We start from the raw sequence: 21,667 nt of genomic DNA, 5'->3' as shown, positions 1-21,667 counted from the left end.
GTGTTGCTATCCAGACAGCATTTTATGATAAACATTTAAAATAAGGAATTAAGGGGCGCCTGGGTGGTTCAGTTGGTTGAGCTTCCGACTTCGGCTCAGGTCATGATCCTGCGGTCCGTGACTTCAAGCCCCGCATCAGGCTCTGTGCGGACAGCTCAGAGCTTGGAGCCTGCTCTGGATTCTGTCTCCTCTCTCTGCCCCTCCCCCACTCACGCTCTGTTCTCTCAAAAATGAATAAACATTAAAAAAATTTTTTTAAATAAAGAATTAAGATTACATGTCCATCTAAGGTATAATTCTGATTTTGACAGTATCTAGTATTTATCTACATTTGAGTATTTTTTGCCACACATATGTAGCAGGTCAATAAAATGTGCCTGCTCATGTGTTCTTTGCATCTGGACCTAAATGCATACGTATATAAAAGCATCATGATTTTCTCTTGCACTGACAATTTTCATTTACTCCTAGTGATTAGACAGTTATGCACTAATGCTGGCTGTGTCATTATTCTAGAGCGTTCGAGACAACTTTCTAGCACAAAGAATCTTTTAGAAATACTTTTAAGATGGCCAAGAAATGGAAGCATTCTCTTACTGAATGCTGCTGTCCCTTTAAGTGAAACTGACAATCAATCACCATTTGCCAACTCTAAGAGATGATTCATTGATAATCTTTATGTTCACTACTTATCTGAAAGAAATAAAAAGAGGTCTCTTAGCTGGGGGCTAGATTAAAGCACAGCTGAGTCCTCGAGGGCCTCCGGGAGTTGGAAGGGGTACAGCTTTCACAAACTCGATGAACTTCCTGGGTAACACAGTGGGGCTACCCTCCATTCCCACAGTTACACAGAGTACAAAATATGGCAGCAGATTGAAAACATCAGCACAGCTTGGCAAAGGTGAAAGCGACACTGTAAAAAAGCACAAAGGAACCACAAGGCACAGGGGCCTGAAGTCCTCTGCTTCAGGTACAATCCTTTTCAGCCACCATGAAGCATTCAACTACTACGGTACGGTAAAATCCTCGACTGTTTGTAATTAATAGGCTAAACTCTTCCAAATCCTGTGGATGAGGGCAACAGGGTCCATTGTACTTTCTTTCCCCCACAACAGGCATCACAACAGTGTCCTGGTTAGTGCTTCAGGGGGGTGAAGTCAAGGACGCTGTGAAGAATGAGGCGGCGGCAGGGGGGGGGGGGGGAGGGTGGTCCTAAGCTAGAAGGCTTCCCAGGCTGATGTCAAAGCTGAAGGCAGAAGGGTAAGAAGGAAGGAGTTAACCTGGTGAACAGGGAAGAGGGTGAGGTTGGAAGCTTTGGAAGCAGAAGAACAAGCACAGGGTGAGAGAATGTTCTAGATAAACACCCACTCCCCCACCTAAGGGCCAAAAAAATCGCAAAGTGTAAATACGGATAAAAATGCACCCTGTACTCTCTTACTCTTGATATGTTAGCATTGCTCTTTTCCTTCTCTGCCTCCAAATTCACTCCCCCTCCCTTCTTGGGATCCACAAAATAAAGCTCTGGGGCAAACACTTTTTTTAGTACTGAAAGAGGTAACCCTGGAGCATTCTTTTAAAACTTGTTTTCATTTCGTGCCTTAATCTCAATAAATAAGATGCTAGCATACTTTGCTTTGAACTAGAAACCAAGCCCTTGATAAGAGCCCAAAGTGATAACCAGGCCCCTGGGCAAGTCTGACCTGCAGGGATGAGAAGCAAGGGCTTGGTCCTCCCTAGAGATTCAGAGGACACACCCTCCCGGGCGGAGGGAGATGTGTGTGGACTTGCAGGACCGACAGGACTCCCAGGTATCACGCTGATGGAGCTGTCCAGTGACCAGAGGTTGCGGGGGAAAGAAAAGGAGGACAGGGGAGAAAAGGCAGTGACAGGAGCGAGTTCAGATGAACCGGGGTAGCGGGAAGTCTCCTGATGAGAACAAAACCTTCGTTTCTGTTAGAAACAGGAAGCCAGGTAGTTTGCTGATAGCCAGCGTCAGGGTAGGGGAGAGGGCACTGAATGGGTTCTCCAGAGAGGAAGAGTTTCCCAAAGTGGGATCTGGGGACCATCAATAACCAGACGGGCTATTAAGATAGATTCCCTTCCTACAGATTGCCTTGATGGTTACAGCTTTGTAGTACAGCTTGAAGCCTGGGATTGTGATGCCTCCAGTTTTGGTTTTCTTTTTCAACGTTACTTTGGCTATTCGGGGGTCTTCTCTGGTTCCATACAAATTTTAGGACTGTTTGTTCTAGCTCCATGAAGAATGCTGAAAGTGGCTAAAATTAACAACTCAGGAAACAACAGATCTTGGCGAGGGTGCGGAGAAAGAGGAACCCTTCTGGACTATTGGTGGGATTGAAAACTGGTGCAGCCACTCTGGAAAACAGTATGAAGGTTCCTCAAAAAGTTAAAAATAGAACTACCCTACAAACCAGCAATTGCACTGCTAGGTATTTATCCAAGGGACAGAAAAACGCTGATTTGAAGGGGCACATGCACCCCAATGTTTATAGCAGCGCTATCGACAATAGCCAAAGTATGGAAAGAGCCCAAATGTCCATCGATGGATGAATGGATAAAGAGGATGTGGTATGCATACATATACATATTATAGTCTATATATATGGGTATATAGAATGGAATATTGCTCAGCAATGAAAAAGAATGAAATCTTGCATTTGCAGCAACGTGGATGGAACTGGAGGGTATTATGCTAACCGAAGTAAGTCAGCCAGAGAAAAACAGATATCATATGACTTCACTCACGTGTGGAATTTAAGATACAAAACAGATGAACATAGGGGAAGGGAAGAAAACGTAAGATAAAAAGAGAGAGGGAAATAAACCATAAGAGACGCTTAAATACAGAGAAGTGAGGGTTGCTGGAGGGGAGGCGGGGGAAAGGCTAAAAGGGTGATGAGTAGGAAGGAGGGCACTTGTTGGGAGGAGCACTGAGTATCATATGTAAGGGATGAATCACTGGGTTCTACTCCTGAAACCAATATGAATTTAAGTAAATAAATTTTAAAAACAGAAGATGACGGGGAAAAAGTGCTGGGTACATCAGTGAACAGCCACACCCACGACAGGAAAAGGGAATGTCGAGCTGGCGAACCAGCCTTCACTTAAATACACTACATTCGAGGTGCACCCGTGTGGCGTAGTCCCAGGGAGGACTCAGTGGTGGTGTTCTGTCTTCCTCGGAAAAGCGGACAGCGGAGAGATGGGCAGCCTGACGTCCTCCTCCTAGAAGAGGATGCATCGCATAATGAGGCAGCCTGGGGGGCGCTCTGAGGACACAGTGGAGGTGGCTACCGACAGCTGACTGGGCTGGACAGACAGAAGGAGGAGGCCACGCTTCACAAGCTCCCTTGCAGCCGGAGGTAGCCAAGTTGTACGGTCCTGGCCAGCGAGACGCAAGGAGAAGCCCTAGTCCGGAGCTTTCCTTCCCAGATACAAAGGCAGAGTCTCGTAAGGAGGTTTCTGCCTTCCTACGATGTCCCCCTTCTTCATTGTGACCCCGGAGGAGTGGCAGTCACCTTGCACTCCTGAGAACAAAAGCCACAGGTGAAAAATGGCAGCCGAGGGGAGGAGCCAGGTATGTTGACAACTTCCCACAGCACAAGCTCTGGACTTCATCATTCCAGACGCCTCGAAACCAGAGAAAATAAACCCTTTATTTGAGTCACTGTTCTTCAAGTCTTCAGTTGCATGCAGCCGAGCCTGTCTGCAACTTTGTTTACTTCTTCCTCTCTCTCCTCTTCAAACTTGTCAGTAGTTTTTGCGAATGGTTGTTAGCCTCACGAAATGTGTCTTCACGTTCCTCTGGCATCAACCATGGTAGCATCTTATACTTGCAATCAATTTCATTAACATCGAACTGATTTAAAGCAATTAAATCATCTGAAAAGAGAAGAGCCTAGATACATCTGTCTGTCATCTAACTTAGAACACAGGCGAAGGCATCCTCATGGCCCACCCTTACCAGAAACCAACGGAGATGAAGGCATAAAAATAAAAACCAGAGAAAGACCTGCATTGGCAATAAATCAGGTAGAGAGGATATACCAAAACCCTCAAGAAATGTTTGTTGAATATGGTTCAGGTGAAACTAAGTTGAAGACAGTTGCTTTATTGTTTGATCGGTAAAAAAAACTGGATACCTAAGTACCAACTAACAAGGGAACAGAGAAAGATGTGAAGGGAAGGCCATCTGATGGTACTCATTATTTCTTCCTAAGGTGGAGAGGTAGAGAGCAAGGGGCAGAGGCGGGGGTGGACCATGGGCAGGATGGGCCCATTCCATGAAAAGTCCCTTCCCCATCCCAGCAGGACTATTTGAGGCAAGAAAAGTGGTCTTGACACCAAAAAGGAAGCAGGGCCTTGCCGCGACATACTTCTGAGACAAGGGCACAAACGTTTCAGAGCATCGGTCTGATGTAGCATGACACCCCCTAACACTATGTCCTGGCACAGGGGGTACTCTTCAGCCCGGCAGGCAGCAAGCACCCAAAAAAAGGCTGGGGACGGTTGAGGGAAGGGGCAGACTGCCACTAAAAACCAGACTTGGGAAGCAAGATACCGGCGCTGTGATTTCAAAAACACAGTGGAAACAACTTTCAGGGAAAATGTTCCCTTGCTGGTAGCTTGTTCCCTCTGCATCTCCTCAGGCCACAGCAACCATTAAATACAAATTTAAAAATTCCAGGAGCCCCTGGGTGGCTCAGTCGGTTAAGCATCCAACTTTGGCTCAGGTCACGATCTCACGTTTCATGGGTTCGATCCCGCAGTTGGGTTCTGTGCTAACAGCTCGGAGTCTGGAGCCTGCTTTGGATTCTGTGTCTCCCTCTCTCTGCCCCTGCCCCGCTCAAGTTCTGTCTCTGTCTGTCTCTCTCTCAAAAATAATAAACATTAAAAAACAAAAACCTCCAGAGCCATTCTTCACCCATCAAATAGGTCGAGTTTAGTTGAAAAAGCATATTTTGGGGGCACTTGGGTGGCTCAGTTCGTTAAGCATCTGACTCTTGATTTCCGCTCAGGTCATGATCTCATGGTTCGTGGGTTCAAGCCCCACACAGGGCTCTGGTGCTGACAGTGGGAGCCTGTTTGGGATTCTTTCTCTCCCTCCCTCTCTGCCCCTCCCAACACCCTCTCTCTCAAAATAAATAAATAAACTTTAAAAGAAGGAAAATAAGGGGCGCCTGGGTGGCTGAGTTTGTTGAACACCCGACTTCAGCTCCAATCATGGTCTCGCAGTTTGTGAGTTCGAGCCCCACACCGGGCTTGCTGCTGCCAGGGCAGAGCCGGCTTTCGATCCTCTGTCCCCTCCCTCTGCCACCCCTCTCCCACTCATGTTCCTTCTCATCCTCTCTCTCAAAAAGGAGCAAACATTTTTAAAAAATTTTTTAAAATAATAAATTTAAAAAATAAAATAAAAAATAGAAGTTAGTTACTAAGCATATAATTATTAAGGTAATTACGTGAAGATATAAATGAAAATTCAGGAATATAATTCTAGTCAATCAATATTTTTAGGAAAATGGGAAAGGCTGCTTACACAGAGCTGAAGACTGCAGTTAAGTTGACTTTTAAAAACGACACAAGCAATGTAAAATGAAATTGCATCCTCCATTCTTGTTGCTTTTCTTTTAATAAGAGGCATTCTAGACTCCAGGGGGGAAAAATCCATACATTGATAGACTGTAGTTTGTATCAGTCCCGTCGACAGGATCACCTATTGGTTCTAACAATCTATTTTCGTGTTCTGGTCTCAGAAAGTACGTTGTAGCTTTTCAGCACAGATGTTATTCAGGGGGGGGAAAAAAAAGCCTGGCTTTTTATTGACCTATATTAAGTATAAACTCAGCTGAGTCACCAAAGCCTCTTGTGATCCTAACCCAAATAAAATCTCTTCAACCCAGTGTGGTCCTTGCAACAAACTCCAAAAACATATTGTAAATAGCTCAGCTGGCAAGAGGAACTCAAGGGAGACATATTATTACTTCTTTATAAATTCAGTCTTACTTCCTTTCATACAAAAAATAAATAAATAAAAGACTAAAAAAATAAAAAAAAATAAAAAATAAAAAAACCTTTAAATGGTGCACCATTTACCAGCAAACATTTGGCTCAGATGCTGGCATAAGGGTCAAGGGATCCTACTCTCCTACAAACAAAATAGAAGTATGATCAGTATGTGGCCCTTCACTTATTCTATAGTTAATTATCCTTGGTATATTACAGCTATAAACAAAGAGAGGCAAAGAAAGACTAGTTCTATAACGGTGATCGCTGACTTTCAGATATTTCTGTCTCGGCTATCATTAGCTATAAATGAATGGCCCAAGATGTTAAGAGTCCGAAAGAAATCAATTGATAGATACCAGGGAGTTTCTTAAAGAAAAAAAAAAAATCCTGCTGACTCCAAGACATGTGTGAATTCAAGTAATAAACTAAATGGGGAGGTGAAAGGTCAAAGAAGAGGGTAGGGGTCACCCAAAGGGTGCCGCCTCTTTAAATGGAATAAGCAGAAGGAAATGACTTTAATTCAATTAGCTCGTCCAGAAACCTGGGGCATGGAATACATAACACGATACGAGGGGAAATTTACTGCCCTGGGACTCCTCCATCTGTGGTTCCAGGGGACGCTGCTGCTCCCTTTCTCCTCGGTGCATCTTGCTTTTGCATACATCTCTTGTGTGGTCCAGATCCTGCCCCAGCTGGCTTTTCCTGCTGCCAGCGGTCGCGAGGGCCGCTCTGGCTTTCACGACGTGAGTGCTCCCCACATCCAGCCAGACCGCTGGCTCTGGGATCGCCACTCTTCCTGCACAACACCTACTTCACTTGCTCGAAGGGTGGTCCGGGACCACCTGCGTCAGATCATCTGGCATGCTTGTCAAAAATGCAGATCTCTGGGTCCTGTCCCAGGCCTGCAGGATCTGAATCCCCGGGGAAGGCGGCCAGGAAGTGTCGTCTGAACACGTGGGCCGTGTATGCTCGTTAGCACGCTGACACGTGGGAACCGATGAGTCAACGCACGCTGTATAACGCACTACGTACTACTGAATGAGTAATTCAATCACTGCTTTAGATTTCGGTCACTGGGTTTTAAATAGCAAACCCTACATCTGGAATGCCTATTCAGATATGCGACGTACCTCACGCAAAAGGAAGAATGCACAGGGAGAGCCAGGATGAAGGAAAGAACGTGTGGCCTCCCACCCAAAAGACTGACCCTAAACCAATCATCATGCTTTCCCATCCGTTCCTAAAGAAGTGAGCACTATGAAAATAAACTTTAAGGAATTGTTTTAAATTAATCATTTCAAGTACCTCATTTAAGACTCTAAGAGGAAATGCTAGTAATTATGTCCTGAGTTAGCAGTCACTGAACACAGACTTCCTGATGGCCAAATAAGACAGCTCTTTCTAGCCAGCCATCTTAGCAGACCTCTAGCATTTAAAAGTGTTGATGTCGGGGCGCTTGGGTGGCTCAGTCACTTAAACGTCTGATTTCCAGTTCAGGTCATGATCTCATGGTTGGTGAGTTCGAGCCCCTCGTCAGGGTCTCTGCTGTCAGTGCAGAACCTGCTTCAGATCCTCTGTCCCCCCTCCCCGCCCCCCTACCCCACTTGTGCACATGCTCTCTCTCTCTCTCTCTCTCTCTCTCTCTCTCAAAAATAAACATTGAAAAGTGTTGATCTCTTTCTTGGGGTGCCTGGCTGGCTCAGTTGGGACAGCACGCACCTCTTGATCTTAGGGTTGTGAGTTCAAGCCCCACGTTGGGAGTGGAGCCTACTTTAAAAAAAAAAAAAAAAAAGCGTTCGTCGCTTCCTTTATGAGCCGTGTCTTCTCTTGGCTTCTGCGACTAAGCCCTTTCCTGTTTCCCTTCCTCTGATTGTTTAGTTCCTTGCAGGCTCCGTTAACACGCTCTACCCAATCCTTAAAAGGGGATGCACCCCAAACGTCCTTGGCTTTCTTCTCTGGTCAGGACGTGCTGCCCGCCGACCACTGTCCTCACTGCCGCGGTTTCGTGGCCACTCCACGCTGTGGACCCTTCAGTCTTGCAGCCCCGTGTCCTAACCGGGCTCCCGTCCTCCACAGCCACCTGTCCACTGAGGACATGCCAGTGGAGACTCAAAATCCACGACTGCAAACCTGAACTCACCCTCTTCCCCCTCCAACCTGTCTCTTCCTTCAGGATTCACACTCCCCAGCTCCATATCACCGTGTATCCCTCCCAGAAAGGGGGCAGCTTTTCGAGAGCAGGGACGGCAAACCCACGCTCAAATGCCCAGGTAACAAATTTACCTTTTACTTGAGAGAAAAGTAGAGCTCTTCTATGTAGTTTACAAATTTTGTCTCATTTAATACTCACGGCAACGCTCTGAAGTAGGTATCGTTATCTCTAGTTTACAGGTCGGTAAATTGAGGCACGGGGTGTTGTAGTTTTGGTTTTGTTTTGTTTTTTAAATGGACCTTGCTCAATGTCGCTCCACTAGTAAGAGCCAAGATTCGGACGCAGGGACTCAGGTCTGGAGGTCAGTGCACTGTGCTCTCTCTGAGAGAAGAGAGTTGGGTGAAGGAAAATACAGAGCACAGGGCCCAGAGAATTGCAGAATGTTTGCTTCGAGGCAACCAAACTCTTCGCGGCTCTGCGTCTTAAACTTTTATTTTAGGTCTCCACAGCACTCCCCCACCTGTACATAAGGTTCTGTTCATTCTATTTCTTCAGTCCCTCTCTCTCTCTCCCTCTGCCGAACCACAGCCTTAGTTCAGCCCAAATCATGTCTCAGTTGACTGCCACTGATTTGCGGGCCACCATTCTTTTTTTTTTTTTTTAAGTGTATTTATTTATTTTGAGAGAGAGAAAGAGAGAGAGAGAGAGAGAGAGAGAGAGAATCCCAAGCAGGCTCCACATTGCCAGTGCAGAGCCCAATGTGGGGGTTGATCTCAAGAACCGCGAGATCATGACCTGAGCCGAAGTCGGACACTTAACCGACTTGAGTCACCCAGGCGCCACTGTTGACCATCATTCTTGCCTCTCACTGGCCTGTGCTCGATAGCCGTGGTCAGCAAGGTTTTTTCTCTAAAGGGCCTGATAGGAAAAGTTTCAGGTTTTCCAGGTCATAAGTTTTCTATCACAAATACATAGCTCTGCCAACACAGCATGATGTCAGCATAGTACAAATGGGTGTGGCTGTGTTCCAATAAAACTTTATTTACAAAAACAGGCAACTCTTGCTCAGTGATATCACTACCACAGTTCTCATAAACAATCTTACTCCTTATATGGAACTAAATTCAACATGGTCCCCAAACCTTAGAGAATGTGGTAAAAATAGAAAAGTAAAGTACCGGGTAAAGTAAAAAGTAAAGTAAAAAACATGAGTGAATGCTTTTATAACCACAGGGCAGAAAAAAATATCTAAGCATTAAAAAAACAAAACAAAAAAAGTAATAAAGTTGAATACATAAAAGTTAAACATCTCAGTGGGGAAAAATAAAACATCACAAAAAATGTCGGTAAGAAATGACTAAGGAGATAAGAAACAAAGAATAGAAGAAAAAATACAAATGATCAAAATAGAGGAAAAGGTGTTAAATCCCATCAGGACGTAAAGTATGAAACTTAATACACACAAAAATCTTTTTCAGTTATCTTGTAGGCAAAACTGGTAAAGACTGCTTTATGTACAAGCACAGAATACAGACGGAATCAGATTCCCACACACTATTACAGGGCATATAAATTATACTGTCCTTTGCAAGGAACCAACGGGTAGATTTATCAAAACTAAAAAGTTTAGGGGCGCCTGGGTGGCTCAGTTGGTTGAGCGGCCGACTTCGGCTCGGGTCATGATCTCGCGGTCCGTGAGTTCGAGCCCCGCGTCGGGCTCTGTGCTGACAGCTCAGAGCCTGGAGCCTGTTTCAGATTCTGTGTCTCCCTCTCTCTCTGCCCCTCCCCTGTTCATGCTCTGTCTCTCTCTGTCTCAAAAATAAATAAACGTTTAAAAAAAAAAAAAAAAAACAACTAAAAAGTTTAAAGCTAGCACTTACATTTCAAAACACTCATCCTACAAACAGACTCACACAAATTATCCAAAGACTTAAGAACATAAAAATTAACCACAGGGGTGCCTGCGTGGCTCAGTTAGTTGAGCGTCCCATTCTGGATTTCCACTCAGAATCTCATGGTCCTGATCTCGTGTCATGGTTCATGGGATCGAGCCCCACATCAGGCTCTGTACCAACAGTGTGGAGCCTGCTTGGGATGCTCTCTTCCTCTCTCTCTATCCCTCCCCCTGCTCGCACATGTGCATACTCTGTCTCTCAAAATAAACACACACTAAAAAAAAAGTTAGCGACAGATTTGCTTTTAAGAGAAAAAACTGGAAACACCCTACATGTTTATTGGTAGAGGGTTAGTTAAGCAAATAATGGCAGTTCTGCATAATGGAATAGTAGGCAACAATAAATACTTTGAGTGAAAGCTACAAAGCTAAGAGAAAGTGGCAAGTTGCAGAACTGTGTATATGTGTGTATGTGTGATGATCCTATTTCCATAAAATGTACAACGATAGGGCCGTCTGGGTGGCTAGTCGGTTAAGCATCCGACTTCAACTCTGGTCACGATCTCGCGATTTGTTGAGTTCGAGCCCCGCGTCGGGCTCTGTGCTGACAGCTCAGAGCCTGCAGCCTGCTTCGGATTCCGTGTCTCCCTGTCTCTCTGCCCCTCTCCTGCTCGCACTCTGTCTCTCTCTCTCAAAAATAAATAAACATTAAAAAAAATTTTTTTTAAATGTACAACCATACCTATCAGTTCAGATCTGCATACTTGTACACACACAGGAGGCTACATTTCAAGCAGGGGTTTTATCTAGAATGGACTAAAGGGTACTTTTTCAGTTTTAGATACATGCTTCTGTATTATTTGAATTTCTGTTGTAATAAGCTTGTAATAGCTGAGAAATAATTAAGCCACTTAAAAAAAACACGAGACAAAACACAAAGTGATTGTATGTTCCTCCAAAGAACTTGCCAGAACTTCCCGCAGCTGAGATATAGGAGCCAAACTCCTTAGCGTGAAATGCACGTCAGCATGGCAACACGGCCCTGCCTAACCCTTCAAACTTTCAGTGAGTGTCTCTTCTGTGTCACATACAATTGTACTGCATTCCTCATAATATCCCCAGTTTTCAGAATATCCCAGGATGTACCCAACTTCTTTGCCTTTGCAAGGCCTTCTCCCTCTGTTTACAATCCTTGGCCTTCAGTATCTCTTAAACACCGCTTCACTTCAACCCCCTTCACAGGCAGAAACAATCCCTCCTCTGGGTCCCCCCTCTGCCTTAAGACACAGCTGCCATTAACATTATAATACAGGGGCGCCTGGGTGGCTCAGCCGGTTAAGCGGCGGCCGACTTCGGCTCAGGTCATGATCTCGCGGTCCGTGGGTTCAAGCCCCGCGTTGGGCTCTGTGCTGACAGCTCAGAGCCTGGAGCCTGTTTCAGATTCTGTGTCTCCCTCTCTCTGACCCTCCCCGTTCATGCTCTGTCTCTCTCTGTCTCAAAAATAAATAAACGTTAAAAAAAAAAAATTAAAAAACAAAACAAAACAAAAAAAAACCATTATAATACAGCACCCATTAATACTGATTTCCCTAAGCATGGGTACGGTAAAATAACAGTATTAATAATTGCTAATTAAGGGCCTAAAAGGTGTTGGGCATGCTGGTCTCATTTAATCCTCATGATGAGGCCATAAAGTGAGCACCAGTCTCTCCATTTTACAGGTAAAGAAACTATGGCGTTCCAAGGTGAAGTCAATTACCCAAGGTCACAAAGGTTAACCAAAAGTTCTGGGTTCGAAACGCAGATGTATCTGACCACCGTGGTTTTATTTTTATACACGTGCAGACCTACAAAATCTCCCCCACCAGACTATTAGCTTCTCTGTGAGGACAGATGTCCTGTATCTCTGTATCTTTAGCACCTAGCACAAAGGTACATCGTAGACGCCCCGCAAATACCGAAGGAGAGGCAGGCTCTTAGTATTAGCACCATCGAGTTCCACCCCCCCTCTTCCTTGCACTTGCCCTCCTCTGGACAACTTCAATTTGTTAATTTCCCTCCTACAATCAAGTCCTTATAAATGAGAAGCACTGTACGCAGAGAGCTACGTACTCAACAAGATGGCACGATGTCTGCCCGCAGACATCTTAGGGGAAATATAACATACACTAAATAGACAATCAGACGTCTACCTGTCATCATTTGGAAACTAACCTTCAAGGTGCTCCCATGCGTCGGGCATGCCGTTGGGTACTCTGAATGCACCATGTGATTTAACTGATGATCATTGTTCCTGCTCTACACGAAGAAGTCTCAACAAGGCTGAGAAACGGCCCAAAGGCTCACTTGACTAGTAAACGACCTCGCCAGGATCTGAACTCCACTCTGCTGGACTTCAAAGCCATATTCCAAGTTTTGGGAAGGGAGACTCGGGCCGAGAGCAGGCAAGACAAGGCTTAATGGAAAAGCCTTGAAAGGCGCTAACTGGATACAAGAGGGGCAGGAGGAACGGGTATGGTGGGTGTAAGGACCAGCTAGCTAATGGGCAGGACAGGGTGAGGGGAAAAAGTCTGCTTATGGGGAAGAGTTTAATCATTCCTCTCGGGTCTGGTAGAGCTGAGGCGGGAGGCCATACGGAAGGACTGCAGGCTCTTGGGTAGGATAGGAATACACAAGGGCAGTGTTTTAGGAAAGTGGGTCTGGCAGAAGAAGAGAGGCAGAGATCACAGCCAGGAGCTCCTGCAGTAACCGCAGACATCTTATGTTTTGGACCTCAGCTAGGACGGCAGCTTCAGAAAATCGGATGAGAAATCTCACGGGCGTTACAAAAGACTCCTCTGCTAACAGTTGGATGTCAGACTAGAGATGAAGGGAGATTGTGCAGCAAAGACTCAAGAACGATTCTAAGGTTTCCGGTCTGGGGGAAGCAAAGAATGCTGCTATTACTGCCAGAAATGGGGGAGAGAGAGAGAGAGAGAGAGAGAGAGAGAGAGAGAGAGAGGGAAGTGGTTTGCAGGATGAGAGGGGGATACTGATATGGCCACGTTCAGCGATGGTGCACACAACGCAAGAAGTTCTTGCTGGTGGCGGAGGTCAGTTCCGCTGCCTTCAGACTGGGAGGACGCATTTTTGGGGTGACATCCTCATGATCGCTTTCGGGAGTCATTCTTACCATGGCAGCACCGATACGCCACTTACATAAATGACGAAAGCAACCTTCGGTGAAATGTGATGATTCCTTGGCTCAGCTTCTGGAAAGTACTAAGGCATGTTTGCGAGGAGGCCCCTGGAAATCAGTCTGTTTTAGAGCTACACTGGTGACTCTTCAGCCTTCCCATCAAACTCCCTATGCCTACTTTCCATCCCGCACCCCCCCCCCCCAAAAAGGATTTTCTTTAAGTGACCTCGGTCACTGAGGAAAGAAGTTTGCCTCCTTTCACCTTGGATTTCAGGCTCAACTCTCCTGAAACACACACACCACCACCACCCCGCTTTCCCTGGTTTTCTCTACTCTCAAAAGCCTCTCTGTCTCATCTGTTCATTTCTCCTTTTTGACACCGTAACATTGCTTCCCACTTCTCTCCTCAAAGAGTACCTGGTTTAACTTTATGATTCGCCCGTTATACTTCTCCCTATGCTCGTCCAAGAAGAGGATAGACCGTGTCTTCAAGCTGCAGGATGACCCAGACCCCACCTTCTACACAGGGTTAGCCCACAATAAACTACTTTTACGCTTAGCTACGAGACGGGATGCCAACAATGAAGCTTCGCCTGACTCACTGGTGGCTGCTGACAACCAACTGACACGATTACGGGTTAATACCCAACGCGTACGGTAAAATTTGGTACCGTTTGCTAGACTTAGGCAACAAAAATCCGGTTCCAGACCTGTTTCTCAGAGAAGCGCGCTAAATCTCCGCATGCCTGGGACAATCCCAGAGGCCCTACAAGAAGCAAAACTCAGAAGTGAGCTCGGAGTCTCCTGGTGGCCACCGCAGGTTTGCTGCGTACCAAGCACAGGCGTGCAGGCATTTTCGTTTCCAGGCCTCAACCAGAACTCATTATCCCACTGCAGCTTTAAAGGACAGCAGGTGTAAAAACGCAAAAGATGAGAAATATGCAGGACAGGCATTGTACTTTAATTGCAAATAAGAGAGACTAGTTTCAGTACCACGCGTTTGGTGCGAAACCATTTACAGTTCCGTGTAAACGGAATTTGGAAAACTTGGTTTTAAATCTCAATTACGCCGAAGAGAGCAAAAACCACCAATGGAGGATCAGCAGTTTGAGGATATTCCTTTGGGGGTGGCGGCATCTGACTACAAGTAAGGCTTTAAGCAAGAATCTGACGATACGGGAAAAGCAACGCACCTGTGAGTTTGATTTTGGACAGCCGAGCCAAGACTCCTGGCAAATCATCCAGATGGAGTTTCATCTCTTTCCACTGCTTTTCATCCTTGGTCTCTCTCCCCACATCGAGTGAGCCCTCAATTACGGAGGCCGATTCCAGTTCCAGCAGTTCTTTGTCATTGGGCTTTCTGGATAAAGGTAGGTGGGGGGGTGGAAGAGGTCTCATTGCACAGGTCTCTGCTTTGGCCTGAGCCAAAGAGCTTCTCTCAAGGAAAGGGGACACCGTGGGTTCTGGCTTCCGTTTTACTTGCTGGTTGAGGCTTCTGTTCAGTTGTGTGACATACTAAATAAAAAAAGTACACGTTACTATCCACCCAAGGCCCCAAAGGCTCTTAGACGGTTGTTTGGTAACACCGTCCGTCAGTCTGATACTGGACTTGAGAGATTTTCCTCAACCGTTGTAAACGTATGCTGAATCAATGAATGCTAGAATGTCTTCTACAAGGAAATCTCTATGCTAAGAGGTATAGAGACTATAATGCCTCAGCAGCCATTTTTAATTCTATGGTTTAGAAAGTCCTAGTGGGCGCCTGGGTGGCGCAGTCGGTTGAGCGTCCGACTTCAGCCAGGTCACGATCTCGCGGTCCGTGAGTTCGAGCCCCGCGTCAGGCTCTGGGCTGATGGCTCGGAGCCTGGAGCCTGTTTCCGATTCTGTGTCTCCCTCTCTCTCTGCCCCTCCCCCGTTCATGCTCTGTCTCTCTCTCTGTCCCAAAAATAAATAAAAAACGTTGAAAAAAAAAAAAAAATTTGAAAGTCCTAGAAATTTAAGTTCCTTGAAAGAAAAATTTATTTCTTATTCATACCCTCCAGCATTTTCCTCAACACAGTACCACAAGCTGGAGGTTAAACGTCAAATACGGTGAAAAAGTTTTCTATCATTGAGAGCCCAAGTCAAACCTACTGTCGACTTTCAACGTTCATAGGTAAACAGAGAGGGGCTCAGCGGTGGGGTAGAATTCAGGACTAAGTGACATTAAAGCGCTGTGTATGTGGGAAGAACACGAGTTGTAGAGTCCAACAATCTCTCCTGCTTACCAGTGAAAAGTAATAACTACTACTAACATAGTAGGGCCCTTTCTGGTTTTATAGAATACATATCTTTACAGTTTATAAATTGTGTATCTTATTTAAGCTTCCAAAAGGCTATTTAAGAAAATGGATCACTGGGGTGCCTGGGTGGCACAGTTGGTTAAGCGTCTGACTTCAGCTCAGATGGTAATCTTGCAGTTCATGAGTTCGAGCCCCACATCGGTCTCTGTGCTAACAGCTCAGAGCCTGGAGCCTGGAGCCCGACTCTATGTTTCCCTCTCTCTCTGCCCCTCCCCGACTTGCACTGTCTCTCTCTCTCTCTCTCTCTTTCTCAAAATTAAATTTAAAAAAACATTTTAAAAAAAGAAAAAAAAAAGGAAATGGATCATGATCATTATTATCTCTTTCTTTAACTTACAGAAGAGAAAACCAAAGCTCAGAAATAAAGTGACAGAGTCAGTGGCGAGTTAGTTGTATGTGTCCCTGGTACCTGGACCCACCTATTCTGATAACCAGTTAAGTGATTTTCAGTTACATCACAAAGACTTGAAATGACATACACTAGTCCTAGAAAGGAATGAAAACTCATGAATGAACCAGAGCTGTGTTTATATAAAAAAAGGCATTATATACATGCTTCTAAATATCCATTATCCTTGATCCCCAACTTAAGAAATCTAAACATCTCTGGAAATGTAAATCTCTTGTCAAAATAATGTTTCATTAAGATTTTGTTACTTTTAAGTTTTAAGGTGGCCGTTCTAAGTTAAAAAAGATGAGAGAAGTATCAAATCAGACTTTAGAGGATGAATTTGCTAACTGTTCATACCTGTGTCATAATTATGAGTTTTCAGCTCTCATTTCTCCATTCTGTACTTTTCTATTTGAGAAAATGGCAGATGTCCTCACTGGTAATTAGGAGTAAGTTACCCTGTGGCCCACGAGATTGTGGAACCAACCCAGAGGCCAGAGATGTATGAGCAAAGCTCACTATAAAGTCCCTAGCAAATGACAAGATCTCAGTTTGCTTGAGTCTACTCAGAAGTGGCTGCATTTCCAAGACTTTTGGATGCAAGGCTGATGCGGGAACACAGGTCACACTGGTAAAGAAATTATTTCTACGTTTCTGATACATTCACAGAACCTTAAAAGAATTTAACGTTTTGTTTTTGTTTTTTTTTATTTATTTTTGAGACAGAGAGAGACAGAGCATGAATGGGGGAGGGTCAGAGAGAGGGAGACACAGAATCTGAAAGAGGCTCCAGGCTCTGAGCTGTCAGCACAGAGCCCGACGTGGGGCTCGAACTCACGGACCATGAGATCATGACCTGAGCCGAAGTCGGACGCTTAACCGACTGAGCCACCCAGGCGCCCCAACCTTAAAAGAATTTAAAGAGATGTATGATAACGGTTCAGCTTTTCCTAATTTTACCCTAGGTGAAATATGCCAGAAGTTTCCAATCTTTCTCCAAACTTTATCAATAAGTTCACGATCATACTTTTAGCCTCGGACACCAGGGTTATTCTGGTTTCAATTAACAATCAAAACAAGGAATTGAAGTTTTGGATAAACTCGAGAGGACACAAAATAAAAATCTTTTTCAAGCAGCACTTCTTAAGGCTCTTCTGATAACAGGAATGTCTCAAATTCCCTCCTACAAAGAAAGAAAAGGCAAATAGCAGCAGAGTGGGGGTGTGCTTCTGAACATACCATGCGCCTGAGGAAGGTGAAGTGTTGAAATGTCATCCACTGCTTACGGACGCTCCTGAAAAGATGCATGAACTCGCGAGGGGATTCCTGCATAGCTCTTCCTTCCAGATACCAGACACATCCTCCCACCCAACCTGTAACACAGAAAAGGGGAAAACAATGCTCCCATGATTAGTGCTCCTCACCAAATGCTGATGGCACCTACCCGGAAGCCAAGCCGGCCACCGCGGTAAGCAACGCTTGCGTGATGGGTCAGACCTCTGATCGGGTTTGCCAATCACTGCAGTGGTTCACCAAGGCAGCGTAATTCTTCAGCAGGGACGGGAAATTTTCCATTTGGGGATCATTACGCTTTTAGTATATTAAATGCTGTAATGCCCGCACTGTTGATCTTTTTGAGAAAATATAAATAAACAAGTCAGTCACTTTTAAAACAGAGGCACCTGGGTCGTTCAGTTGGTTAAGTGTCCGACTCTTGATCTCGGCTCAGGTCAGGATCTCACAGTTCGTGGGATCGAGCCCTGCGTTGGGCTCTGTGCTGACAGTGCAGAGCCTGCTTGCGGTTCTCTCTCCCCCTTCCTCTCAAATAAACTTCAAAGAACATGTTTTAAAATGGCAGAAAATGAGAGACAGTTTTTCTCAGTAACAATAAACTGGTAAATACATTTCAGATTAATATTTTGGCCACGTTGGGGAAAACGAATAACCAAAAGGAAGGTGAAACAGTCCTCAGTGAAATGGGGCTCTATCAATCATGTCAGAAAGAAGCAAACCAGTGGCGCCTGGGTGGCTCAGTTGGTTGAGTGTCTGACTTCGGTTCGGGTCATGATCTCACAGTTTGTGGGTTCGAGCCGTGCATCGGGCTCTGCGCTGACAGCTCGGAGCCTGGAGCCTGCTTCGGATTCTGTGTCTCCCTCTCTCTCTGTCCCTCCCTGCTCACACTCTGTTTTTCTCCCTCTCAAAAATAAATAAACATTAAAAAAATTTTTTTTAATTAAAAAAAAAAAAAAAGAAGAAGCAAAACAGCTGTGTCTGAATTTGGCTTTTAATCAAACCATACCTCCTCCCAAATAACAAATCCAATGCTTCTGTGTAAGGCCACGGAAGGGGAGGGTTTTATCACTTCCACGACACTAAATATTTCCGGTTCTCCCCCACCTTCACCCGTTGCTTCTCAGCGTTTTGTGCCATCGCGTCTTGCTGTGGGTGGCCGATTCAAGACAAGCGTCCCCCACTGCGGATTGTCCCTGAGCAGTTCCAGGGTAACGTCTAATCTTCAACTCATTTCTAGGGTCCTCCTGCCTACTTCCCACTGCTGTCTCAGTATCTCGACACGGATGGGTTGTAACAGATAGGGTTTCTTCTGGAAGCCCAGGACAGACCTTACTGGCCTAGACGTGTGTGTGTAACTCCTTACTCTCCTCTAGGCACACCACACGTTTCACAATTTGCCCATCTTTGTCGACGTTTCCCTGCTTTTGGTGTCTTGCCTCTGCTCTCTGCCTGTCAAATTTTCAGAGCCTCTTTTCTTTTCGACTACTCTGGCACATTAAACTCGTTTCAGTGGCGCTTCTTACCGGAAACTTTCCATGTGTCTCCGCCATCTTATTTGGGGGTTCCTTGACGGCAGGGGTTCCCCTTTACTCACCTCTGCTCCGAGAGCTCAGCAGAGTGCTCTCTATACAATGATGAGATAACGTCTGATGACTGGATTTCCTACGTGACCTACGGGGACTGTGGGTAGCAGCATCACTGCCCCTCAGAACACATGGCAATTATCTTAGACTGGAGATGTCACTTCTTCACTGAAATCAGACTCTCCGACCTCGGTGAATTATGAAATACTTATTTTCCATACGTGTGAGTGTGCGTTGCCTGCATATGCGCACAGGAGGGGGAGAGCGACACTGAAATCAGTCCTCTGAAATTTCCTTTCAAATGAGTCCTCTGATAGTCAAGGGCTCGTTTTGTGTTTTTTAATTGGAGGGTGTATAATTTTCCTTTCATTGCCTTGATACTGTTCTTTGGGAAGATAGGACTTAAAAATTTTTTTTAATGTTTATTTTTGGGAGAGAGACAAAGACAGAGACAGAGAATGAACGGGGGAGGGGCAGAGAGTGAGGGAGACACAGAATCAGAAGGAGGCTCCAGTCTCTGAGCTGTCAGCACAGAGCCCGACACGGGGCTCGAACTCACGAACCGTGACATCATGACCTGAGCTGAAGTCAGACACTTAACTGACTGAGCCACCCAGGCGCCCCGGGAAGATAGGATTTTAAAACAAGTTCTGAGGTCATTTGGTCCAATGAGAAGTACAAGTCGTTGGGAAGGAAAGAACCATCCTGGAAAATATCTCTCAAGGTTAAATGTGTCAAACCTAGATTTTCCAGAATAGTAGTAAGAAAAAAAAAAAAACAACAGCTAGGAAACCTCACGTTTAAACGATGAAAACACTTCATTCGGTCAAAACGTGTTGTATTTCTATGCATCAGTGCCTAGAGACTGAAAGACATTTCAGTCCTACTTAAGCAAATATAGGTTTGAAGGTCCACAGAGCTTACGATACTTAACATTAAAAATCTGCAAACACGTGCCCATATCCACTATTCGCACCAATACTGAGTCACGACGGTAGAGCTTTTCTTTTTGTGGGGAGGGGGAGGGAGGGAGAGAGAGAGAGACAGAGAGAGCGAGCAGGTCTGTGCGTGCACGAGGCTGGGGGTGGGGTGGTGGAGAGAGAGAACCTTAAGCAGGCTCCGCGTTCAGCACAGAACCTGACACCGGGCTCGATCCCACAACCGTGAGATCATGACCTTAGCTAAAATCAAGAGTCAGACGCCCAACCGACTGAGTCACCCAGACGCCCCCATGACGGTAGAGCTTTTAAAATGTGGTGCACACACACGCACAACTGAAAGGTCCTGAATTTCTTGTAATGGCTACAAAACACTTTGAATTTTCAGAAGCAAAAGCAGACATAACCATTAGATGCCTAATATAATCCCCCTCTTCCTTTCTGCCACCCTTTCCAACCACGTTGCTTCCATGTATCAGGCTCTCGTAACGACCTTCCAACTGGAACATTAGCAGGTTGTGTACTTCTTCCTGGCAGATTTTCTGGCAACTGTGCTCACGGGCTCAGGAAGCTAAACTGTCTATTAATTCCTCTCATACCAGCTTTGAAAAGACTGAGCCAGCAACAAAGCACGGGAACCACACGCGGCCCACTTACGGGAACTGGGGAACTCTGAGCGGTTAAGTGAGATTGTTCTCTAAGAAGCGGAAAGTACAGAACTGACAGGCAGAAAAGCAGCCAGTCGGAGGAATGCACACTGGAAAACCTCCGTGCAGAGGTGACCATTCAAACACGCGGAAAGGAGGAGCTCTCTGAGAATGAGCGCCTGGGGTCAGGATCAAAGAACGCTCACGGTCAGGGAGGACAGAAAAAAAAGAATCACGGACCTCGTAAGAAAACTTTTCATTACGAAAAATTTCCATCACACGCAATTACGTAAGAACACAGTGAGCTCCCACTACGTACTCCCCAGCTTTAACAATTACTACAACCATGGCCCATCTGGTTTCGCCTATACTTCCTCTCGCTTCCCCCGCCTCCTTCCTTCTTTCTGAACCAGAAGGGACCTTTGAGATCATCTGGTCCAACTGCCTCCCTCATTTTATAGATGTGTAAACTCAATTCCTGATATGCCCCGAGATTACACAGCCAAGAGAGACCCATAAAATAACCTGGTTATTTTAACGTGTAATATTTCAAGTCAGTGTTTGTTATTTTATCAAGAGAAAGAAAGGAATTTCATAGAGCCGCTGTGCTCAACATTGCTGGGTGCTGCAGGGAGCATGTGACAGGTGATGCCTAAAAAAACGGTTCTGGGATTTGACCAGAAGGGAGTCCCCGGCCTCTCCTACCTACCTCCAATATGGACCTCGAACAACACATTCCTCAGCCGTTGGTTCTCATCAAAACTACGGGGGGGGGGGGGGGGGGTGGCAAAACAGTTCCCAGCCTCCTCTTTAACAGTTCTTTAGTGGGGCGCCTGGGTGGCTTGGTCGGTTAAGCATCCGACTTCAGCTCAGGTCGTGATCTCACAGTCCGTGAGTTCGAGCCCCGCGTCGGGCTCTGTGCTGACCGCTCAGAGCCTGGAGCCTGTTTCGGATTCTGTGTCTCCCTCTCTCTCTGCCCCTCCCCTGTTCATGCTCTGTCTCTCTCTGTCTCAAAAATAAATAAACGTTAAAAAAAAAAATTAAAAAAAACCCCAAAAAACAGTTCTTTAGTATCTCCATAACGAATGAACAAACACCACGCATTGACAAACAAATACTGAGAGCCAACAATACGCACGGGGTACCGTTCTGGGCCCTGGGGGCCCACAGATGAGCCAGAAGACAAACTGTCCCTAACTTTCACAGGGTTAACAGTCTACTT

At 45.6% G+C, this 21,667-nt stretch overlaps 1 protein-coding gene across 2 annotated transcripts in view; it reads right to left on the bottom strand.

Moving 5' to 3' along the window:
• LOC102968248 (protoheme IX farnesyltransferase, mitochondrial) overlaps window positions 1-21,667 on the bottom strand; it is a 138,239-nt gene that overhangs the window by 115,647 nt on the left and 925 nt on the right. For both annotated transcript variants that reach the window (XM_042967727.1, XM_042967728.1), the window contains exons 2-3: window positions 17,224-17,357; window positions 14,445-14,766 (exon numbers count right to left, since the gene is read on the bottom strand). In XM_042967727.1, coding sequence (XP_042823661.1) covers window positions 14,445-14,766; window positions 17,224-17,357 — 456 coding nt within the window. The remainder of the gene's footprint in view (window positions 1-14,444; window positions 14,767-17,223; window positions 17,358-21,667) is intronic.

This window comes from Panthera tigris, chromosome E1, assembly GCF_018350195.1.
Source record: "Panthera tigris isolate Pti1 chromosome E1, P.tigris_Pti1_mat1.1, whole genome shotgun sequence".
In the NCBI taxonomy this organism is placed as follows: Eukaryota; Metazoa; Chordata; class Mammalia; order Carnivora; family Felidae; genus Panthera; species Panthera tigris.
This window is presented reverse-complemented; position numbering and strand designations above follow the sequence as displayed.